The 24132-nt window shown below is 39.2% G+C and overlaps 1 protein-coding gene across 2 annotated transcripts; it reads left to right on the top strand.

Annotated features, from left to right (window-relative positions):
• The first annotated feature begins 2014 nt into the window (after nucleotides 1-2014).
• mbip (MAP3K12 binding inhibitory protein 1) lies at nucleotides 2015-23506 on the top strand. Of its 2 annotated transcripts, none has more exons than XM_043697836.2 (10): nucleotides 2015-2479; nucleotides 6389-6511; nucleotides 8337-8594; nucleotides 8709-8805; nucleotides 9071-9136; nucleotides 13439-13591; nucleotides 15637-15734; nucleotides 21830-21871; nucleotides 23082-23188; nucleotides 23283-23506. In XM_043697836.2, the coding sequence occupies exons 1-10, from the start codon at nucleotides 2312-2314 to the stop codon at nucleotides 23287-23289; spliced, it is 1119 nt and encodes a 372-aa protein (XP_043553771.2). In that variant the 5' UTR covers nucleotides 2015-2311; the 3' UTR covers nucleotides 23290-23506. The 2 variants fall into 2 exon arrangements, with proteins under 2 accessions (XP_043553771.2, XP_087846055.1); XM_087989929.1 differs by lacking the exon at nucleotides 2015-2479 and adding an exon at nucleotides 2700-2850.
• Nucleotides 23507-24132: the final 626 nt, after the last annotated feature.

Below are 24132 nucleotides of genomic sequence, written 5' to 3'. Positions count from 1 at the left end.
AAAAACCTTGAAATTGAGGAAAGTGAAACGGGAGCATAATGAAAAGTGAGAAGTGAGAAAACGGGGAGATAGTGCTCAGAAAACATTAAATGACAAAAAAGAGGTAAAAGAATAACAGGAGATGGAATTGAAAAGACTTGAGTTCCAAACAGATTGGGAAATTAAAGAACATGAGTTGGCCCAAAGTACATTTAGAATAAAAAAGCAAGAAGGAAATAGTAGCTCAGAGGATGATTCTGATTCCAATGAGGGAAATGATTTTAGAATCTATGCTTAGTGCCTAAATTCAACAAGATTAGAGTCAAAGGGTACTTTAATTCATTTGAGAAGGTAGATAGATGAAGTGGCCAAAGAGGTTTGGACCTTAAAATGAAAAATAACATGTTTTGACAGGCACAGATATAATTTTGAACATTGCTTGGACAAACTGGCACTATACAATGCCTCCACTAGGATTGGTGGGAAAGCCTCATGGTGTCAGTAGGTCATATGGTGATTATAAATTTGCTGGCTCTTCTTTCTCTTGTCCTGCTTTGGCTGTGCTGGTAATCCTCACAGGCATCCATCTGTCTTCAGATTTCAACTGTATCTGGGTATATTTCATTTCTCAATTGAACATCATCTGTTGTGAATTTTGGGGCAATCTCATGAGTAGTAATCCCTTCTTCAGCTAGCACAGGTGAATAATATTGGTCTGAAGATTACTTTAGTTCCCTTACATCCTGCCACTCTACCTCAATTATGTGCCTAAATCTTGATGGATAACAGTTTGAATTATTCATTTCCTTCCTCAATGGGAACGCATCATCGTAACAATGCCCAGGTTCCTTGTATTAGGTGATCAATGTCTTGGTTGCATCAGGCAGGTTGTGACATTTCTCTGCACCAATGTCATGTCATAGCAGTCAAACAATGTTGAAACAAAAATAGAAATTGCTGTACAGCCTCAGTAGCTCTGGCTGCATCTGTGAAGAGAAAGTAAAGTCAATGGTTCAGATCCAGTGACAATCAGATTTCCATCATCTAGTTCTTAGTTTTAGACAATGTTGAATCCCTCACACTGAGCCATTGTCTGAATTTAACCCATGGTTTTTATTTGCAGCACTGAGTCCACTGGGTTTGAGGTTCTTTCTCATACTTCATAAAGTCCAACCACCTTCTGAGGCAGAGGACTCCAAACTTGCACAACCCTATGAGAGAAAAATAATTTTTCTCATCTCTGCCTTAAAAAGGGTACTACTTTTTTTTTAAAACAGTGCCCATCTCTAGACCCACTCACAAGAGGAAACATAACTTTACACTTTCACCTTGTTATGATTATGAAGGATCTTATGTTCTTCAATAGGACTCCCTCACTCTTCTGACCTCCAGTGGAAAAAAGTTCAGTCTGTCCAAACTTTGTTCAAAAGACAATTCATTCATTCCAGGTATCAATTTAGCAAATCTTTTGAGAACCACTTCCAATTGGTTTCCTTTTCTAAAAGGAAATGTCCTTACTTATGTTCAATTCCTCTTGTAATAAGGGATAGGATTCCATTAATCTTTTCAATTACTGCAGTACGTGCATACCAGCCTTTTATGGCTCATGCACTAAACACCTAGAATCCCTCTGCACCCCAGAATTCTGCAGTCATTCTAGGTTTAACAAAACTCTACTTTTATATTCTTCCTGCTCCTGTGTTTCACAAAAGTCATGCTCCTGGGCAAGTGTCAGTTCAGGTACGGAAGAACATCTACCAAATGTTGTGGAAAACTGCCCACAAAAAGATGGACAAATGCAAAGTGGCCATTGCCACCCCACAAAGTCCACTCTCAGTCATCAGCAAGGTGAGAAAAGATGTAGTCAACAATGCAAACAAGTGGCGTTCACCGATACTCCACCGTTCTCCAGAGTTGCGCCACACGGATTACAGCCTAAATTCAGATATGCACAAAACAGCTGAACTTCAGAGGTGAGTGCCCTTAGCTGAAACTGCCCTTTACTGCATTCCCTGACGTGGCTGACTTTAAAAATGCGTGAATGGGACATTTTACTGGCTGGACTGGGGAAGGGCATTCAATACAGAAATTGCTGGAATGGATAGGAGAATTTGCCGAAAACACTCAGCGGCTCAGGCAGCTCCAGTCAACGAAAATTAATTTCTGTGTCCTTTTTTAAAAATTGTTTCATACCTAACAACGAACTGATTTTTTTAAAAAAGAGACTGGTCAAGGAGAGAGTGCGCCTAACATCAGTAATAGATGTGAAATGTTTATTCCCAGGGAGATGGCCACAGAAGGCGGGTGAGATTTTGATCGAGAAGGCAGTGCAATGCACAACATGAGCAGCTGCTGCTCACCTTTCGCTTCGGTCATGGCGGCGGAGGAAGAGGAGGTGGAGGTGGAACCGGGACCGGGACCGGGACCAGGACCAGCCGACAAGGAGATGGCCCAGAGCCTACACACCCTGCTCAACGCGCTCAGCCGCTTCCACCGGCAGGTCCGTTACCGCATTCCCGCTCTCTTCGATTCGAAAAGCCCTCGTTCTTGCCCCGCCCCCACCCGCGGTGCCTTGGGGAAGTCAGGCCTGGGCTGCAGCCTGGGCCTGGAGTAAGACGCCGCGCCCCAATGAGGCGCCCGTTCAAACGGACGTCGCCTGAGGTCTCGGGGGGGTGGGGGAGATTGTGCTTTGAGCCGCAGGCCCAGATACCGAGGTAACTTCAGGCAGATCCATTTTCAGTCAACGGCAAATGTCTGCCCGAGCAGTTGGGCCGTCATTTTGAGTTAGCGTTCTCCAATTAAATGAGAGAAATACCAGGACATGGTAAAGTGACCTCAGGCAGCATTTTTGGACGCTGTTTGATGCTTCAGGTAGATACCGGCTTTCATTAGAGATACATTTTGTGCTTTGAGCAGTTACAGTTGATGTATCACCTCCAAAATAATAAAACAACCTAAGCCCTTTCGCAGGAGTGATATAAAAGTGTGACAACCATATGGTATCAAAATCTAGATGAAAGTGCAAATTTTGAGGTGTTTTTGCAAATGACCACTCCATGTTACCTTGTGGGTTTTTGTGACTTCTACCAGAATGTCTAATTGGATAGGAGTTGTCTGAGGTAGCTCACTGTCACCAATCCTCTTTTGTCTTTGCCTTGTTTTGGGTCTATCTAGTTACTCGTGGTAGAGGAAACATCAGTGTAGAGTACCTACAGGGGAAAAAAAACATTTATTTATATGATAGCAAGTATAGTAAGTAAGCTAGAATAGATACAGCTCCTCTGTCCAAAAGTTAGAATAGAATTTTTTGCCTCCACTTGCAGATTGACATCAGTAGAATAAAGTTAAAAATCACACACCAGGTTATAGTCCAACAGGTGTAGTACTCTGAAAGCTGGTACCTGTACTTCCAAATAAACCTGTTGGTCCATAACCTGATGTTGTGTGACTTTGAACTTTGTCTACCCCAGTCCAACACTGGCACATCCCACATCAGTAGAATAGGTAGAGCCAATTTCCTAGAATCCCTGCAGTGTGGAAACAGGCCCTCTTTCCCAACAAGTCCACACCAATCCTTCAAACAGTAACCCACCTAGACTCATTTCCCCCTACCCTATTGTTCTACTTTTACCCCTAACTAATGCAACTAACCTACACATCCCTGAACACTATAGGCAATTTAGCATAGCCAATTTACCTAACTTGCACATTTTTGAATGGTGGGAGGAAACCCACACAGACAGTTGCCTGGGACTGGAATCGAACCCAGGTCCCTGGTGCTACGAGGCAGTAGTGCTAACTGCTGAGCCACTGTGCTGCCCCAATATAACTAGCAATAATTCCTTCAGAACACTTACTTTATTGGATACGTTTTAACAATATTGTGAAGGAGCAAAACTAAGCAGAGAGGGGCAATTCCAGAGTTTGGGGCCAAGGAAACTGAAGGTTTGATCTCTGGTAGTGGAGCAATTAAAATCAGGAATGCTCAAGAAGCCAGAATTAGAAAAGCATATATGTCATTCAGCATTGTGGGGCTTTAGAACTTTATAATGATATGGTGGAGCCTGTGAAGGGGTTTAAAAACAAGAATGAGAGTTTTAAAAATCAATGCATAGCTAGATTGGGAACCAATATACTGCGAACATTGATGCAATAAGTGATTGGCATTGAATAGTCGTAGAGATTTTACAGCATGGAAAGAGTCCCTTCAGCCCATCTGGTCTATGCCAGTCATCAATTCATCTGTTTTAATCCTATTTTCCAATGATTGGCCCATCATCTTATATGCTATGGCATTTCAAGAGTTCATCTAAATAATGTTTAACTGACATAAGGGTTCCTGGCTCTATCTCTCTTTCAGGTACTGAGTTCCAGACACCCACAACCCTCTGAAATTACTTTCCCTCCAATCCCCTCTAAACTTCCAGACTCCTTATTTTTAAACTGCTTCCTAGTTATGGAGCTTAGCTGAGGGAAAAAATTCTGCCTGTCTGTACTCTTTGGAATTCTTTGTATCGCAATCAGATCCTCTCTCTCTCTCTCTCTCTCTCTCTCTCTCTCTCTCTCTCTCTCTTCCCCGCCCGCCCCCTCTCCCCTTCCTCACCCGCCTGCCCGCCCCCTCTCCCCTTCCTTCTTTGCCCTTCACACTTGGCCTTAAATTGCAGGCTGTAGAATTTTAGGAGGGTTTATAGAGGTAGAATGTGGGGAACCAGCCAGGTATGTATTAGAATAATTAGACTTGAAAGGTTGAGCAGCAAGTGAGCTGGCAAAGAGACAAAGTTCGGTGATTCTATGGATTTGGATATAGGTAGTCATGAATATGCAGTCAAAATTTCATTTTGGTTCAAACATGGCAATAAAGTTGAAAATAGATTAGCTTAGAGAGATGAAGTCAGTCACCAGGCAATGGAATTTGGAACAGGGACCAAAATTGATGACTGTATATTTAATTGAAGCAGATAGTGGCATATTCAATACTAATGTCAGGTATGGAGTCTGTTTTTCTTCTAATTTCTTCTTAATATATGGGTGTTCCTGGCAAAGTGAGCTTAATTGACCTTGAAAAAATGGTGGGGAGCTGCATTCTTAACTGCTGCAGTCTTTGGGGTGGAGTTATAGCCATAGCTATTTAGCATGGAGTTTCAGGATTTTGACCCAGGCAACAGTGAAGGAACAGCAACAGTTTCAAGTCAGGATGGTGTGTATCTTGGAGGAGTGATAATCCTAAACATCTGCTTTTGGGTTTCTTGGGGGAGAGTCTATTAACAATGGGTGAAGTTTAGTGTGGTGGTGAGGTAGAGTTGGGTGTCATCAGATTATGATTTAGAACTAATGCTGTGCCTTCGGATATTGCTACCTAAGGGAAAAAATGTAGATGATAAACAGGATGTCATGGCTACATATTTGGGGATCCAAGATATTGGTGTAGGAAGAGACATCATTGCAAGTAATTCTCTGACTTAAGATAAGAACAAAACCAGATAAGAGCAGCCCCAACCTGCTGGGCCATGACTGAGAAACATCGGAGGAGCACGGTGTAGAGAACCATGTCAAAGGTTGCATACAAGTCACAGAAACATAGTTACCTTTGTCAGTATTTATTACTTGGATAAGAGTTGCTTTGGTTAATGTGGTTTAATGGAAAATTGAATAGCGGCCCTCTAAATCTTGGATTTCTGGGAAAAGATTTGGGAGGTGATAACAAATTCAAGGATTATGGTGAGGAATGGAAAGTTGAAAATAGCACCATAGTGTTCCAGAAATTAGATATATTTTAAAAGAATGGGGAACCACATTGGAAAATCTGTTCACACCATTGCCTAATGTGGGGGCTAGGAGAAGAAGTGGGTGGTTAGCAGTTTAGTGAGAATGGTCTTGTGGCACAGTGCATAATATCCCTGCTTCTGAGCAGAAACTTAGAGTTTACATCCCACTTCAGGACTTGATGACTAAAGAAGAAACATTCATAACTTGGCCAAACAGGTTGAGTTTCAACCCATGTAACGTTCTGACATACAGAAGTGGCAGGAAGAAAGAGTGGGAGTTTCCTGCTCAGTTATGTAGTGTGTGGTGAAAAACATAATGAAGGGATTTGAATGGTGAATTGCTGTTGTAAAAGCATTGTGTTCAAGGCACTGATGCAAAAGTAGTGATTGCGTCTGATCTGGAAATACAGGGCAATAACTCCAAATAATTGTTGCAAAATCAGCATTTGTTAATGATTTTTGTGCTGGCAAATTGAAGTATAGAATGACTGTGCCCACATTTTGAAATGATCAATCTATTGATGCCAATTAAATTTGCCTTTGTTGCTTAGCTCAGTTTATATGACTTGCAAGTAAGTCTGTTGCTCTTTGATGTTGGAAACCAGTGATTTTGAAACTTGTTTAATGACTTTCTATTATTAAAGCTTAATGTTGGAGATGATGTTTTAAATATTACTATTGATCTACGCAAGCTTCAGAGTCTGCCAGCACATCTCAACCCAGGGCACCTTAGTAGCTTACTCCAACAACATATCCTTGATTTACAGGTAAGCATAAATATAAGTTTGATTTTAAGAAAATTATTCTCTATATTAATGGCTATCTGGAAGTATTTAAATTAATTTAGTGAGCCCTACATATGGCGTGACTAAATTACAAGATGATTAAATTGAAAGATATCTTGTAGTATGTGGAAATAAATTCATACATTCTTTCCATGTATTGTGTATGATGCAGGCCAGAGCATTGCTCACTATTGATGATGGAAGAGGACATGAATGCCCATCTGAAGTAAAGATAAAGTAGTATTATTAGTGATGTGCAGATGCAATGTCAGAAATCTGATCAGAAATCTAGGGGGAGGTAATGACCTAGTGGTAATATTACTGGATTGTTAATCCAGAGACTCAATTATTGTTCTGGGGACTTGGGTTTGAATCCTGCCACAGTAGATAGTGGAATTTGAATTCAATAAATCACTGAAAAAATCCATTTGGTTCAACAATGTCTTTTGAGGGAAGGGAACTGCCAATCCTTACCTGGTCTGGTCAACATATCGGTCTAGCTGCTGTTGACTCTTAACTGTTAGCAATTAGAGATGGCTAATAAATGCAGGTCTTGCCAGTGATGTCCTCATCCTATGAATGAATTCTTAAAAATCTGAGGGTGAGTACAGAGACCTCTGTGGGTTGAGGCTGAGAACAAAGACTTCTGACAGCAACAGCTATTATATCATTACTCATCTAAATGGTATACTGTAAGCTCACTCTTCATTTTTCAACTTTTGGACTTCCATATGCAATAAATGAAAGGCTGAGATTTGTAACAAATGTTTCTTGCAGATCTGAAATAGAAACAGTAAAAGCTGGCTAAGCTGATCATCTGTGGAGAGAGAAACAGTTAATACTTCAAGTCCAGTATGAGTCAGCATTTTAAAAAAGTTTCTATTTTTTAGTGTCTGCAGACCTTTGCATTTAGATTCTTGCAAGTGGTATCCAGGGTTAAGCAAATGCTTGTAAAGTTTTGCTACTATTGTTCAAACAGAAATGGTATCAAATGAATATTTTGTATTTGCTGTGTCTCTGGAGTTCTTGGTAATTGCTATATGTGCGACACAGGCTCAACCGCTTTGAAAGGAGTTGTCTAATTAATTTTCTGTAAAGTTCTTTTCAAATGAGAAGAGTTTCTTGGGGTTAAAATGACGCAAACCAGGCTATGGAAGTATGGAGTAACATCAACACTGGCAGATTTGATACTCCTGTGCTAGTGCATGGCATTGTTAATGATTTAAACAAGTAAATTAGTTCACTGAGGTGGGGTGGGTTGGAGGTGAAAGCCTGTCACTTGCATTGGGATTCTTTACACACTGCTCCAGATAATTCTGTGAAAATCAAGGCCCCATGGTTAGGAACAAAGTCAGAAGTCATATGACACCAAGTTATAGTTCAACAAGTTGGACTATAACCTGGTGTCATGTGACTTCTGACTTTGTCCATCCCAGTCCAACACTGGTACCTCCACACCATGGTTAGGGAGGTCTGGTTAAAGACAATAGAAAGTATATCAGTAATTTGTGATGTGAAACTGTCTGATTCTGGTTGGCTAAACAGCAGTAATATCAATTGACTCTTGAGCTTTGGCACTACCATTTACTCACATGTTGCATTAGTTGGGTGATCCTTACAGGGCAAGAAAATGCTTGAACCATATGGGGCAATAGGAGCCTGATCTATTTAACCGTAGCTTATTAAAGAGAATCATACTGGAAATGGCTCATGTCAAAACATCCCAGCTGAACAAAAAAAAACACGTAACTGTGTATTAATTAAACTAAAATGTCAATATGGTTTACTAACTATAATTTATTGTTAGTATGTTTCAGATAAGCTGAAATTAATGACGAGAAAAGACCTATCTGGGAGTGGAAACAGAGGAGAGACTATGCTGCTGACAAAACCTGATAATTATTCCAATTTAGCAATGACTGGCCATAAGCAAATTTCAAATAAACCAATTAATCTAAAAACAAAAGTATTTCTAAATGATGCTCAAAACAAGTATGAAGGACAAGATGAACCAAAAAGCCAGACTGATACAGAATTGGTTCAAATCAAGGCAAACAGAGATGAAGTAAGATGTAGTTACACTTTCCTTAAAGTCCATTGATTTTAATTATTTGAATAGTTTGCTTATTTTAGTGCAAATAGGTGAAACTGTTTACCATACAATTTTATTCTCTCTCAGATTGAAAGACGAATTTCAGCATTCATGGAGAGAAAGCAGGCAGAGATTAATGAAAATAACATTCGTGAATTCTGCAACGTTATTAATTGTAATCAAGGTTAGTTTCTAAAGTGCACCATGGAGACCAAGGTACCAATATATGTTAATTTACAAGATGTCCTTAATATTATTAAGTTTAGAACTTTTTAACCTGTCCATTTGATTCTCCTTTACTATGTAGTAAAACATATCTAATGACGTAAATTCAAAAATTTTGTTCTGGAGTCAACTTTTGTACCTGTTTCATTTACTTTGAAAAGTGAAATGTACAATTCCTGTTTTCTTTTCATAATTAATCTTTGGAATAAATCTGTGTTTAACAGAAAATAGCTGTGCTAGAACAGATGCAGTCTTCACACCGCATCCTGGTTTCAAAAGTCATATAAAAGGTATGCCAATTTCATATTCCGTAGAGATACTTGTTTTTCTAATATCTCTTTGAAGCTAAGGATTTATGTTTGTTCTTCTATCAGCATAAGAAATTTGAATTGTATTTTCAATATGATTGTAAATTCACTGAAAAATACATTTGGGTATGTTTGACTCTGTGAAAACTCTGAATATATCTCGTCACTACATCACTTATAGACTTGTTTAAATGTAGTAGATTTTTATTACATTTTTGAAATTGTCGTTGTATTTTGAGTGCATCTGTCATTATTGATTTTTCACTTGTATGTAATAAATCATCCAGAGCAACATAATAGAGGTAAAGTTTTTGCATGCACTTGCATAGAACATAAATCACAGTGACAGACAATTTTCTCAAACTAAGTCATACTGATATTTCTGCTTCAGATGAGTCACCTCCTATCATTCTCGTGTAACCTGGCCGGCATGGCCTGCTATTCCTTCCTCCCCTGTGTTTTATGGGGCTTCTCCTTCAATACATTGGTACTATTTGCTTTCACTACTCCTTGTGGTATGATGTTCTATACTGTATGCTCTTGCTGAGTTAAAGTTTTTTTCTCCTGAATTTCCTATTAGGTATATTAGTTACTAAATATTATACAAGGACCTTAGTTTTGGGCTTATTCATTACGGGGAATATCTTCCTGACATCCGCGCAATCAACACTTTTCATAACCTTTGAAGAAATCCATCAAGTTACACCTCTGTCTTTTTTGGTAAGAATAAAGCCCTATTTTGAGATTATTTGAGAAACATGTTGCAGAATCACCTCATTTAAACAAGATTTGAATCAAGAATTGGAAGGGGGAAGTAGGTGGAAACACCACAATCTTAGAAAATCCCTTTGGCTATTGAAATCTAAACTTATTTGCTTTCATTATCCAAGAAAGCCAAGTGATCATGGGTCGAATTTTCCAAGGAGGGACAATCACGGCAAATTACTACACCATTTCTTTTTAGACATCAAGAATTATTTTTGGTAAAGAGATTCCAATCACAGTTTGGAGAATATTTTAAATCCAAAAAGTATCTTGTAGAGCTGGATAGTCAGGAAGAAAGAAACATGTTCCCCTTTTCATGGCAGCATTTGTCATATTCTGTGACTTTTGAATACTGAGCTGCAGAGGGAGACACTTTGACAACACTTGTTGTGGGTGTGTAGGAATGAAGTTAGGGTGCCAAAGTAAGTGATGTGTATTGGTTAGCCTGGTTAGGGATGATTTGGGGGGAGCTGCGGGTTTGTTAGGGAGAGGACCATTGGTGTCCTGCCTTGTAATGGGACACTGTCAGGTTCTGCGGGGCATGGGAGGTTAAATTTTGGCTCTCTGGGCAGGGGGCATGATGTCAAGTCACAGACTGGGAGACTTTGAACTGGGTGGGTTTGTGTTAGGTTGGGGATTGGCTTAATAGTTACCCAGGCTAGGTTTATGACTGTCTAACTTTTCCTAACTACTAATTGCAGTGGAACTCTCCAAATTCTCCAATTTTAAATGGATTCTATAGGAGGGTTCCAAATGCAAGGAAATTGCCTGTTGGAAACTTCAAATGAATTGCTTGGGAAATGGGAGTCTGTTAGACCAGGGTTTTCACTGGATCCTGACATGCAACTCCCATCTATGTTGTAGAAACTACTTTCAGGCCATTGGAAAATCTGGCCCAATGTTTCAACCTCTTCCAATGGGTCTTCATAATTAGTATCTTGTTTTAACAATTATATTTTCAGTAATATCTTCTTTTGAAGACAGCTTGCTCTAAATTGCAGGCAGTTCTTCAAATTTATCCTATTCAGCAATCTGAACAAAATTGACTCATTAGATCTCCTTCTGAAACAACTAAATAATTGATTAATCTAATGTTTGCTTCATGTTGACTGGAAATGTAAGTATCGCAAAGAACTTCAGTCCTTTTACAAATCTCATCATTATTTTCTACTTAGTGCTTTCTACCTTCAATTCCTCCTTTTCATTCTAGTAAACTAAGCAGACTTAGAGCCATCCCCATAAACTTTGTTAACTGCCCAAAAAATTTCCCATTGATTGTGAGACATTACCTTTCTCAATCTTCCATTTGATTTTGTATTTACATATAATTCAATCAAGTATTTACTGTTTGAATATGACCAGTGCCATAAAGTCTGCATTTATTGTTCATCCAAGTTACCAGTTGGAGTTGCTTTTCAATCAATTGATTTGTTAGGCAGTTCAGGAACTATTGAGTTGTATTTTAGACATAGAGCTGGAGTCATATGTATGCTAATGTGGACAAGTGTGATAGAGTTCCTTCTTGGGAGGGTATTTATGAACAAGTTTGGCTTTTACATCTGATGATTTCCATAGCCTTTCTTTTTCTTTTTGTTCTTGGTTTTTACCTATTGTATTTGTAATAAGTGACCACCAGCCCAAAGTTGGACATTATAAATTGACCCACAGCTAGAGAACTAAGGCCTGATGGAAAATTATCCAGATTAAATTAAACAGGAGCCAGCAGTTATAGAAAACTGTGGAACCAAGATTGAAGAGGTTACAAAGGTTCAAGAGAAACCTGTTAAAACCAGTCCAAGTGTAGTGTGTTGGAGAAATGTTGACCAGATGTTCTGACACCTTGGCTGCCTCAATATGTGCACTTTATACCACCTGGCATGGCTACAATGAAGGTTGATGGCATGATCCCATTGGATGATTTGAACTCAGCTCATGATTCCATTGGCTAATGGCCACAGAACCTTTTGGAAGGTTAGGAAGGAGGGGAGATAAGACCGCACACCTAGATGCCAGACCCTCAGTGAAGACTGAGCAGAGACACAACCTGGCCCATCAGCAGAGCTCCAACCATCTGGAAATAGAGAGAGAAAATAGCCTGACTCCTGCATACCATCTTTGTGAAAGAGTGCCAGCCCCTGTCAAAACAAAGGAAATTCCAAAAGCCCAGCTCAAGCATATGTATTATTGCAGATAATGACCTTTCTCAGTAGGATAGTGCGAGATAGAGAATAATTATCGTGGGAATTCGGGAAATGCTCACATAGTGTTTTAATAAGGAATATTTTATTAATACAATTGAATTAGAATTCTGTTTGCATTTCATGTCCCTTTGTCTACCTCACTGACAGGTACTTGACTAAAGTGTTTTTAATACATAAATTAGTCAAAGTAGCCAAAGCAGGGGCATCAGATTAAATTCCTTTGCAGAACTTGGTATGTTGAGATTCCAATGCACAACCTCCTACTCTAACGCTGGCCTCCTACTATCATCAATAAACTGCTTCTGTGTTTAAAAAAAAACCCTGTTATAATTTGGTAAGTTCTCCACTAATCATTAGATTAATGTATGAGTTTATTTATATTTGACTGTCAGAATTAGGTTATTTTTATTAATAGTTTTTATGGATAAGAGGGAGATATATTAACCAGGCCTTTTGCCGTATTTCTCTCATTGTTTTTAGAGGTGTACTCCATTTGGTCCAGTAGCAGTACAGATAAATAATCACTTAGAATTACTGACAAAGGACATCTTGCGTAGGTTTTTTATCTTGAACTTATCAAGCCAAATTGCAAAACATGTTATGCACTTGCACTTACTGAATGCTGCACAAATTAACAAAGCAGACCCTGTTCTTTACAGAGAGAAAGAACATGTATATGTACCTTGCCTGAACAAAATAGGTGACAGCCAATCATGTGGTCATTGCTAAAGACAGTGCTTTGACCAGTCACAGTCACCCTGACTAGTTTAAATTTAAACAAGCAAGATAGTTAATTGTAAGTCGTCATTTAACTCATATTTTTCAAGGCAATGCCCCTATCAATCAGAGTCCATTGCCTACTATTTAGCATGCTTTTCCTCACAAGATTTTTTGTTTACATTCACATTGATTTTCTTCTGAATTGTTATGTTGAGCCCAGAATGAAAAGCTTTGACAAATTGTCTTTCATTTTTCAGCATTACAAATCCTGAAGCAAATGGTGTTGTAAAAATTGCAACAAGGTTACTTTATCACTAATTATGTATTATTATTCCCTGTGTAGCCTGCAGAACTATAACTTGAGTGTGAGCACTGGCTGTGCTTTTGGCAATCCAGAGAAATAGCATCATTTGCACATAATGATGTAATGTTGCATTCTGTAGATAATTACTATTGAGTTTTGGAGTCACTTTGAAGTGCTTGTTGTAGATTATTTAAGTGGTTGCTGCATTGTGAAAACTGTCATTTATAGTAAAGGAGCAAAAAATATCCTATACACTTTACTTATATTTTTCAAAATTGTTTGTTTTTATTGCAGTTTCAAGAGTTGTGAATACGTATGGGCCCCAGACAAGGACTGAAGGTGTGGAAGCATCTCTGCAAAAATGTGAAACTATGACACAAAATTGTGGTAACCCTGCTGTTGAAGAGAGGCTTCACAATATGGAAACTCACTTGAAGCTTCCAACAGGTGTAGTTCATTTTGTAACCTCTCCTAAGGCTAACTTAATAAAGAGTACAGAGGAATGATTGTAAAATAATTAATTAAATTGATATGCAGACATAAATTGCAAGGGGAATATTTGGTTGGTTCCTCTAGTCCTGCTGGAAGAACTCTGAGATTGGATTAGTATTAGAACCAGTTCTGTTTTGGTTTTGTTTACCAGTGCTAATTGCCAGACATTTTGCCCTGTAATGTACTGAAATTGGAACTTCCTTATAATGTCTTGTGTGCATTGTGACTAACTAAGACAAGTTGTAGCTTACCTTATGAACATTTCATAAGACCATAAAATCTTATTAAGCAAAGTTTAGCACAATTTGAGAATAAAATTTTTTTGTATCCATAACATCTGAAATCCAAAAAGCCATAAAACCAGAAGGTCTTTTTGAAAGTAGTTCTGAATGAATCTGTACACATTCTGAGTTTGGCCCTTTGGGGAGAAAAAACTTTGCTTGGCCTGAAGAAACCCAAATGAACCTTAAAGTGAAGATTTTATCCAAACAGCCCAAACTCAGGGACCTGTAGACAGAGTTCAGCCATTTGGGAAAAGAAAACTTGCTTTTGGGCACATTCAGGTCGATTCAGATTAAGTGAAGGGCCCGAACAGACTAAATGGACTATCTGAAAACTGGTTGGTCCTTAGGTTTTCAGATAAAATATTCCTGACCTGTATTGATAGAGTGAGAGATTATAGCATTTGTGAAGCAAATCTGCTTAAACTCTAACTATATTTGCCCACTTATCTTTGCATTGGTATTTGACTCTTGGTATATACTTGCTTATGCATTTAAACATCTCTCCTTTTATAGTGAATTATAATTTCTTTTCCAGGTATGTATTAAATATTTATATACTTGTCTATAATTTTCAATCTCTCAAATATATTCAACATCTTATTATGAACTCACTTTTTTTGTGATTTGCTTTAATGCAAATCACAGATGAACCTCAGTCTCAACCCTCTCAATCTTCACTGCTGCTTCTAAAAAAAACACACTTGTGCTGCTTCTCTTCATAGCTACAGGTGACATCCCAGTGAATCTCCTCTGCACCCCCCCAATCTGTTCATATCCTTCCTATACTGCAGTGACAGGAACTGCACATCGTACTGCAGCTGTGGCCTAATCAAAGATTTTTTTTGTACCTCCCTGCTCTTTATAATCTGCGCAGGAACTGATCAAGACATATCTTGTACAGCACCTCAACTACTCTATGAATATGCCTTGCTGCCTTCAGGGATCTGTTTCTGTTTTGTTTCTGATTTCCAGCATCTGCAGTTCTTTAGGTTTTTGTTATACAAATGACTCCAGCTCCCTTATGTTATTACTGAGTATATTGCTGTACAATAACTTTCAATCGTTAATGGGATTTCGTCTCACTTTTCAGTTTAACCATCATTTTGCAAGTCCTGTAATGCTATATTTTCTTGCCATCAATCTCCCCCGTTACAAAGCCTTTGTCATCTCAATAATTATCCTTTCTGCAAGGAAAGGGTCCCATCCCGATTCATGAAGAGCCATACATCCTGTCCCAGAACTGTGTAACCAATGTCTTATGAAAAGGAACCCATCTTTTCCATACAAACCACTTTAGCATATACTAATTGTTCTGATCTGTCTTTCCTAGTGGCAGTTCGGATATTACTAGGGCAGTAATTCTGTACCCTGCATTTCAATTTAGAACCAAATCCCTGATACTCTTGTTTGCCCAAAACTCCTCCCCATTCTAATCAATATTATTTGTTTCAAATTGGACCATAACAACAGGATTTATCACCCCCATCTGCATTATACTCCTTTTTAATTTGATCTCTAGCCCTACAAGGTATCCTTTATCTTGCTACTGGGTGAGCTCTTGTAATTGTTGAGAATTGGTTCTCACCATGGTATTCTTACTGTTCCATGAACTTGGAAATTCGTTGTTGTTCCAAACTTGAAAGATTAAATTTAGAGGAACTAATGTTTTTAATACTTAAGTACCCATTAATCAATAGAAATCATGTATGTTTGTAGATGGTCCAGTTCCAATTGATATTTATCAAAGAATCAAGAGGCTGGAAGATAGAATTCTTCATTTGGAAGGTCTTTCTCCAGAATATTTTCAACATGTGGTATGTTTATCATCCTCATTGCCTAAAGTAATATGTTTTTCAGGTTAATTGTAAACTCATAAGTGTTCTGCAGAATTGAAAGGTACCATGGGATCCATGGCATCTGTGTTAGCTTTATGAAGGGGCTATCTCCTTAATTCTATTCCCAACTCTTTCCCAGAACTTTTCTTTAACAAGAACTGTGTGTTTTGTAAATGACTCAACTTCCCTTTCAAATGTTCTTATGAATTCTACTTCCATCACTACTTCTGGTCTTGCCTTCTATATCATAATAAAGGGGAAGGAAATTTAACCATTTTATTTTCTCTTTTGTCACCTTCCAGGTGTATGACTAAGAATGGGGCTAGCCTGAAAACAAAAACAGGATGTTTTGTTAAGGCAGCAGTGTTGCTCAGGTTACCTGGAGAACTTCTTTGATGTACCTTGAAAATTATATTCACCACGTTGCAAACTTGAATGTCAGGGCCAGACAGGGATGTTTATAAGCTCTCTCAAACAGCAGGGAAAAGTTTAAAAAAAAAACGAATCTGAAATATACTGTTAAAACAATGTTTTACCCAACCCTTGCACTGAACAACTGTATGGTTGTTTCAACCTTGCACCCTGCACTAATCTAGGATACACATCATGTGGGCCTGGTGACATTTCTATTTTCAGGACTGCCAGGCATTTAAATACTATCCCTTTATCTTGTTTTATCATAAAAAATCCTGCCACATCCCTTCTTTACTGAAGTATAAAATGTACTCAAGTAGTACCTCATGCATTCACTTTGGTTCGACAACAAATGTCCTTTTCAGTCCCGAGTCAGTCTCGCCTTTCCGTAGACCATATTTATATGGTATGTAAAAGGCATTTAGGTTTCTTCTGCGTTAGCTTTTCTTTATTCTCATACGTTTTTTCATTTTCCCTCCTTATCCCTTTTTGTTGAGATATTCTCCTTTTCTCTTTTTGTATTCAACTTGGTTCTTGACTGCATTTTGAGTCCTATATTCTTAACTTTTCTGTTTTCCATTTTAACCTCTATACCTTGATTTCAAAGGGAACTTTAGAAGTTTTAGACACCATTGCTTTTCTCCTTTCATGGATTTACCATTGAATCACTTCTCTTCAACAACTTGCCATTGTTCAAATACTGTTCTGCCTACTATTCTTCCATTTGCAGTCCACCTGCACAAGATGCCTTTTCAATGCAGTGAAGTTAGTGCTCATCCAGGTAACTATCGTCTACCCTTTTCTTTTGTCCTTTTCCATTATTAATCTTAATTCGCATGACATTATGATCACTTCCCCAAATACTTTCCCACCTCTAACCTGCATTTAATTCCTAGCACTAAAGTCAATATTGCGTGCTTCCCTGTTAGGTTGGAAACATTTGGTCAAGAAAGTTCTTTAAGATACATTTCAGGAATTCTTCATCCTCTTTGTCTGATAATAAATTTGGTAGAGCCACACATGGTTTCTGCTACTATCCCTGATCAGTCATTTTCTCCAGGGAACAGGAGATTCGACGTTTCGGGCACAGGCCCTTCTTCAGGAATTCCTGAAGAAGGGCCTGTGCCCGAAACGTCGAATCTCCTGTTCCTTGGATGCTGCCTGACCTGCTGTGCTGTTCCAGCAATAAAGTTTCAACTTTGATCTCCAGCATCTGCAGACCTCACTTTCTCCTCAGTCATTTTCTCCCTTCACTCCAAATCATATCCAAAATGAAATCCCTGAGAGGGGTACAGTGATAGGGAACTCCTACATACAGATGCCTAATTAAGCCCGAAACGTCGATTCTCCTGCTCCTTAGATGCTGCCTGACCTGCTGTGCTTTTCCAGCACCACACTCTTGACTCTGATCTCCAGCATCTGCAGTTCTCACTTTCTCCAACTCCTACGTACTTGCCTTGCTGTACTCTGGTAGTCACCAATCCCCTTTCTGCCTGTTCAGTCTTTATCTATATTGTTAACACCTCACCGAACATGCTGTCCATGACCAGCTCGGCATCATGGATGTTCCACAACAAGTCCACCCATGCTTCCAAAATGTGGTTTACTAGTAGCTGCAGCTGGACACACTTCCTGCATATTTTGTTTAGATTAGATTAGATTACTTACAATGTGGAAACAGGCCCTTCGGCCCAACAAGTCCACACCGACCCGCCGAAGCGCAACCCACCCATACCCCTAACCTAACACTACGGACAATTTAGCATGGCCAATTCACCTGACCTGCACATCTTTGGACTGTGGGAGGAAACCGGAGCACCCGGAGCAAACCCACGCAGACACAGGGAGAACGTGCAAACTCCACACAGTCAGTCACCTGAGGCGGGAATTGAACCCGGGTCTCTGGTGCTGTGAGGCAGCAGTGCTAACCACTGTGCCACCGTGACCATGGTTGCCATGGTCATTGGAAGTGTAACATAGGAGGAGCATCTGATAGATGTGAGCTGTGTTGCTATGACTTCACATAGAGTCATAGAGATGTACAGCGTGAATACAGACCCTTCGGTCAAACCTGTCCATGCTGACCAAATATCCCAAACCAATCTAGTCCCACCTGCCAGCACCTGACCCATATCCCTCCAAATCCTTCCTATTCATGTACCCACCCAAATGCCTTTTAAATGTCACAATTGTACCATCCTCCACCACTTCCTCTGGCAGCTCATTCCATACATGTACCACCCTCTGTGTGAAAAAGTTGCCCCTTAGGTCTCTCCCCTCTCACCCTAAACCTATACCCTCTAGTTCTGGACTCCCCAACTCCAGGGAAAAGACTTTGTCTATTTACCCTATCCATGCCCCTCATAATTTTGTAAACCTCTATAAGGTCACCCCTCAGCCTCCGACGCTCCAGGGAAAACAACCCCAGCCTGTTCAGCCTCTCCCTATAGCTCAAATCCTCCACCCCTGGCAACATCCTTGTAAATCTTTTCTGAACCCTTTCAAGTTTCACAACATTCTTCCGATAAGAGGAGACCAGAATTGCATGCAATATTCCAACAGTGGCTTAACCAATGTCCTGTACACCCGCAACATGACCTCCCAACTCCTGTACTCAATACTGTGACCAATAAACGAAAGCATACCAAACGCCGCCTTCACTTGCGAATCCACTTTCAAGGAGCTATTAACCTGCACTCTAAGGTCTCTTTGTTCAGCAACACTCCCTAGGACCTTACCATTAAGTGTATAAATCCTGCTAAGATTTGCTTTCCCAAAATGCAGCACCTCACATTTATCTGAATTAAACTCCATCTGCCACTTCTCAGCCCATTTGGCCTATCTGATCAAGACACTGTTATAATCTGAGGTAACCCTCTTTCGCTGTCCACTACACCTCCAATTTTGGTATCATCTGCAAACTTACTAACTGTACCTCTTATGCTCACATCCAAATCATTTAAGTAAATGACAAAAAGTAGAGGACCCAGCACCAATCCTTGTGGCACTCCACTGGTTACAGGCCTCTAGTCTGAAAAACAACCCTCCACTACCACCCTCTGTGTTCTACCTTTGAGCCAGTTCTGTATCCAAATGGCTAGTTCTCCCTGTCTTCCGTGAGATCTAACCCTGCTAATCAATCTTCCATGGGGAACCTTGTCAAACGCTTTAGTGAAATCCAAATAGATCACATCTACCGCTCTGCCCTCATCAATCCTCTTTTGTTACTTCCTCAAAAAACTCAATCAAGTTTGTGAGACATGATTTCCCAAGCACAAAGCCATGTTGATTATCCCTAATCAGTCCTTGCCTTTCCAAATACATGTACATCCTATCCCTCAGGATTCCCTCCAACAACTTGCCCACCACCGATGTCAGGCTCACTGGTCTATAGTTCCCTGGCTTGTCCTTACCACTATTCTAAAACAGTGGCACCACGTTTGCCAACCTCCAGTCTTCCGGCACCTCACCTGTGACTATCACTGATACAAATATCTCAGCAAGAGGCCCAGCAATCACTTCTCTAACTTCCCATAGAGTACTAGGGTACACCTGATCAGGTCCTGAGGATTTCACTTTGGATTAAGCTTGTTACTTATTCTCTATAAAGAATACTAATTATACTATGGACCTTTTACTCCAAACACTCACTCCATTGCAGAGTACTTGATTTAAATCTTTTGAGGCCTTAGTTTAAGACTTAACTTTGCTTACCTTAAGTTACTTTCATTACCTTATTTTATTGGCCTTGTCTTTCTCAGTTAAACACCAGATACAGGCTAACCAATGTCCTGCAAGTACCGAAGCTTAACCTCCCTCCTTTTGTATTAAATTCCTCTTGCAATAAATGATAGCATTCTATTTGTTTTCTTAATTACTTGCTATACCTGCTTACCAACCTCTTACACTTCCTATACAAGGGCACCCAGATCCCACTGCATCTCGGAGCTTTGCAGTGTCTCAATAATGTGCATGGTATTTTATTCTTCGTGCCAAAAACTTGTAGTTCACATTTTCCGTCATTGTATTGCTTTTGCCAAATATTTGCCACTCAGAAATTTGGCAATCATATGTTATATAAATCATTAACAGTTGAGTTCCCAGCACTGGTCCCTGTGCACACCACCGTTACATCCTGCTACCTGAAAAACACCTATTACTCTCTGCTTCCTTTAGGCAGCCAATCTTCTGTCCATGCCAATATGTTCCATAAACATAAGTTCTTATTTTCCATTTTTGATTAACCCAAATTTCCCATTAATTCGTCATTTGAAGTGGTCAGAATCATTTCACCCTGTATACACTTTAAATATCCTGCTACAAATCCTGCAAGACAATAAATTATATTCATTTTACATAAATATGAGCTTAAGAGGTATAGTTAATAAGTTTGCGATGACACCAAAATTGGAGGTGTAGTGGACAGCAAAGAAGGTTACCTCAGATTACAACGGAATCTTGATCAGATGGGCCAGTGGTCTGAGAAGTGGCAGATGGAGTTTAATTCAGATAAATGTGAGGTGCTGCATTTTGGGAAAGCAAATCTTAGCAGGACTTATACACTTTATGGTAAAGTTCTAGAGAATGTTGCTGAACAAAGAGACCTTGGAGTGCAGGTACACAGTTCCTTGAAAGTGGAGTCACAGGCAGATAGGATAGTGACAAAGGTGTTTGGTATGCTTTCTTTTATTGGTCAGACTATTGGGTACAGGAGTTGGGAGATCATGTTGCAGTTGTACAGAACATTGGTTAGGCCACTGATGGAATATTGCGGGCAATTCTGGTCTCCTTCTTATCGGAAAGATATTGTGTAACTTGAAAGAGTTCAGAAAAGATATGAGAGGATTTGACTAGGCTAGGGCTGTTTTTGCCTGGAACGCCGGAAGCTGAGGGGTGACTTTTATAGAAGTTTATAAAATCATGAGCGGCATGGATAGGATAAACAGACAGTGTTTTCCCTGGGAGAAAGTGAGGACTGCAGATGCAGGAGTACCAGAGTTGAAAAATGTGCTGGAAAAACACAGCAGGCCAGGCAGCATCAGAGGAGCAGGAGAATCGACGTTTAAGGCAAAAGCCCTTCTTCAGGGGGTTGGGGAGCCCAGAACTAGGTTTAGGGTGAGAGGGGAAAGATATAAAAGAGACCTAAGGGCAACATTTTCACACAGCATGGTACGTGTATGGAATGAGCTGCCAGAGGAAGTGGTGGAGGCTAGTACAATTGCAACATTTAAAAGGTATCTGGATGGGTATATGAATAGGAAGGGTTTGGAGGGATGTGGGCCAGGTGCTGGCAGGTGGGACTAGATTGGGTTGCGATATCTGGTTGGCATGGACAGGTTGGACGGAAGGGTCTGTTTCCGTGCTGTACATCTCTATGACTCGAAATGTTATGATGGTCAGAGGGATCTTTAGAACTTATTAAAACTCTCTTTAATGAATGATGCATTTAGACTATATCACAGCGAATAGTAATTTTCCTGATAATTTGTGGGGGAGTTAAGAATTGAAAAATGCTTTATTCCAATTATTTTGTTTTCATGGGGTTAAAATATCGGCTGCTGAAGTCTTTAGCTGATATGTTTTAGATTTTGCAGTTTCGTAATGGTTTCCATCACATTATCAATAATTATCACTAATGGAAAAACGAATATCTTTTGCAGAATTTTCCAAGCAAAAGGCGTAAAGTTCATGAAACAATTCAGGTATGTCTTTTTGCATCGATGTTCAATATTTTATACAGTATAGTCTGAGGTCATGGATGTGTGGTCATTTAATGATATTATATTTATAGTGCTTCCATATGAAGTGATAGGGATATTTTTGTCAGTTCTCCTTCTTCACTTTCTCTTTCTTTTCAATCTTAGCAGCTAAATGGCGATAAAAATCTGGGCTGCTGTTTTTTGACTGAGCGCACCCAACTCCTGTTTATCTTAAACATGGAAAGTACACATTCCTTACTGAACCAATGGGTTTGAAATTCCTGAATGCTGCATTTATTTTTGGTTTTAATGTGGGTGCCTAATTCGGCATAATTCACTGTTAATGCAGATCTGCTTGCACTACAGGTGGCTTATACGAAGTATGTTAGAAAATAGCTTTTAAAGTGAAATACAAAAACTCAGTTACAGTTTAGTGATTAAAAACAGCTGCTTGTACTTTTTCCTCTTTTCATTCATTCCTATTTGCAGCAAAGTGTGCAAATAGTTTAGTGCTTAGATTTGAATATGTATGCCTCGGACTCTGGAATGTGTCCGCAAACTAAAAGCGTGGTTCCTATTTATATTACAGTGAAATTAGAGCAGTTTTCAGTGCACTATAAAAGTACATTTAATATAATTTTCTTTTTTATTTTACATTCTTCATCTCTTTCTTTCTTCATCTCCCCTTCTTTAGCATTGTCTTCTGTCAGCACTGGATTTTCCAGTACTGTCAAGAGAATAGACTAATTTTCTCGATCCCCTCCTCTCCCTTTGTACTAACCCAAAATGTGCCACGACTGAAGTCTTGATGTGAATGCTCTTTAATATGCTGTGGTATCACTACTACTGATCAATGCTAGCCTTGCTTTCTATGACGTTAAGTGCGCATAACTTGCTATAATTAGCATATGAGCGGCAAACAACTTTGTCAGTCTTGGGGAGCAAGAGAATCTGAATGATCTAATTAAAATAAGTCAGAAGATTTTAATGCCTAAATGTCCTACCTTGTTGTTGCATCAAGTTCAGCTTGGTATCTGAATACCAAAGCAAATAAACAGAGCTCATATTATGTAAAAGGCTGCTAAATGTGGCTGCTTTTTTTCATTTGAAATGTTTGTGTTGCATCATGCTGCTTCTAATTGAGAAGCATAATTACAGTTGTTTATCCCAGTGTATTGCTCATTTAAATACTTTTAAATTATTTGTGTTGCAGGGCTACAGTCTGATAGAAATTGATGAGAAGATTAATGAACTGAAGGCAGTGCTGTTGCAGAAAGCAAATGACCAGACTCTACCAACAGAAGCTGACAAGATGCCTATGTAATGCCACACTTTTTAAAATTGGACTTTGTAACTTGACTTTAAAATCAGCCAAATTAGTCGATTACTAATTTTTAAAAACTTTTTATTTCAGGAAATGAAAGCCTGCTGAAGTGATGCAATTGTCATTCAAATGCTGCTATCTGAAGTCCGTAGTCTGGATTGAAAATGTTAGTTTGGCTCTTATAAAGTTATTTGCTCGTTCTAGTTCTCCGATAAATGGGAAAAGCAGCCATTACTCTTCAGAAGTGGTCAGAATAGGGGAGTCTGAGAAATATTTGTATCCCACTACTCAGAATAAACAGAATTTGTGTTGTGGCAGCATGTGTATTATGTGTTTTGTACAAAATTTTGGATTTTGGTATCGGGTCGCTTTAATGTCAAAAGTATCAAATGCTGACCAAACAAGCAACTTGAGTAAACCATATTTTAAGCATTCAGTGTTCATGTAACTATTGTGTTAATTTTGTGTATGCACAATGGTGCAATAAAAGCTTTGATAGTGTTCATTTTAATTTTTAAAATTTGCTTCCCTACATTATCTTCAGGAGATATAAAGTGCCAGTTTTGAGAAATGTTCAATATTAACAGCCTTGGTTTAAAAAAAACTGAACTTTTGCATATGTGGAGATACTGGAATTAGATCTGTGCTTCAGAATTAAGTTCATCCTGGCTAATATATTTCAACTTCAACTCCGCGTACATTTCATTCACAAACACTAGGACAAATCCAAACAGGACTGTTATTGCCTGATTAGTTTGCTCTTAATCATCAGCAAAGTGAAAGAAAGTTTCATTGAAAGTGCTATTACGTCTCACTTATTCGAAAAAACCCGGTCACTGGCACTCATTTGGATTCCAGCAGGGCCACCTTACTCCTGAACTCATTATGGTTTTGATCCAATCACAGGGCAAAGAGTTGAACTTGACATAATTTTGACACA

The sequence above is a fragment of the Chiloscyllium plagiosum genome, unplaced genomic scaffold, assembly GCF_037043375.1.
Source record: "Chiloscyllium plagiosum isolate Xiang-an unplaced genomic scaffold, Cpla_swu_hap1 HiC_scaffold_8, whole genome shotgun sequence".
NCBI classification, from domain to species: Eukaryota; Metazoa; Chordata; class Chondrichthyes; order Orectolobiformes; family Hemiscylliidae; genus Chiloscyllium; species Chiloscyllium plagiosum.
This window is presented reverse-complemented; position numbering and strand designations above follow the sequence as displayed.

Excerpts from the sequence above, each read along its gene's own strand:
- mbip (XM_043697836.2), top strand. The coding sequence starts at position 2,312 with ATGCACAACATGAGCAGCTGCTGCTCACCTTTCGCTTCGGTCATGGCG. Across the intron at positions 6,512-8,336 it reads AACATATCCTTGATTTACAG|TATGTTTCAGATAAGCTGAA; the intron begins GTAAGCATAAAT and ends ATTTATTGTTAG. Across the intron at positions 8,595-8,708 it reads TCAAGGCAAACAGAGATGAA|ATTGAAAGACGAATTTCAGC; the intron begins GTAAGATGTAGT and ends ATTCTCTCTCAG.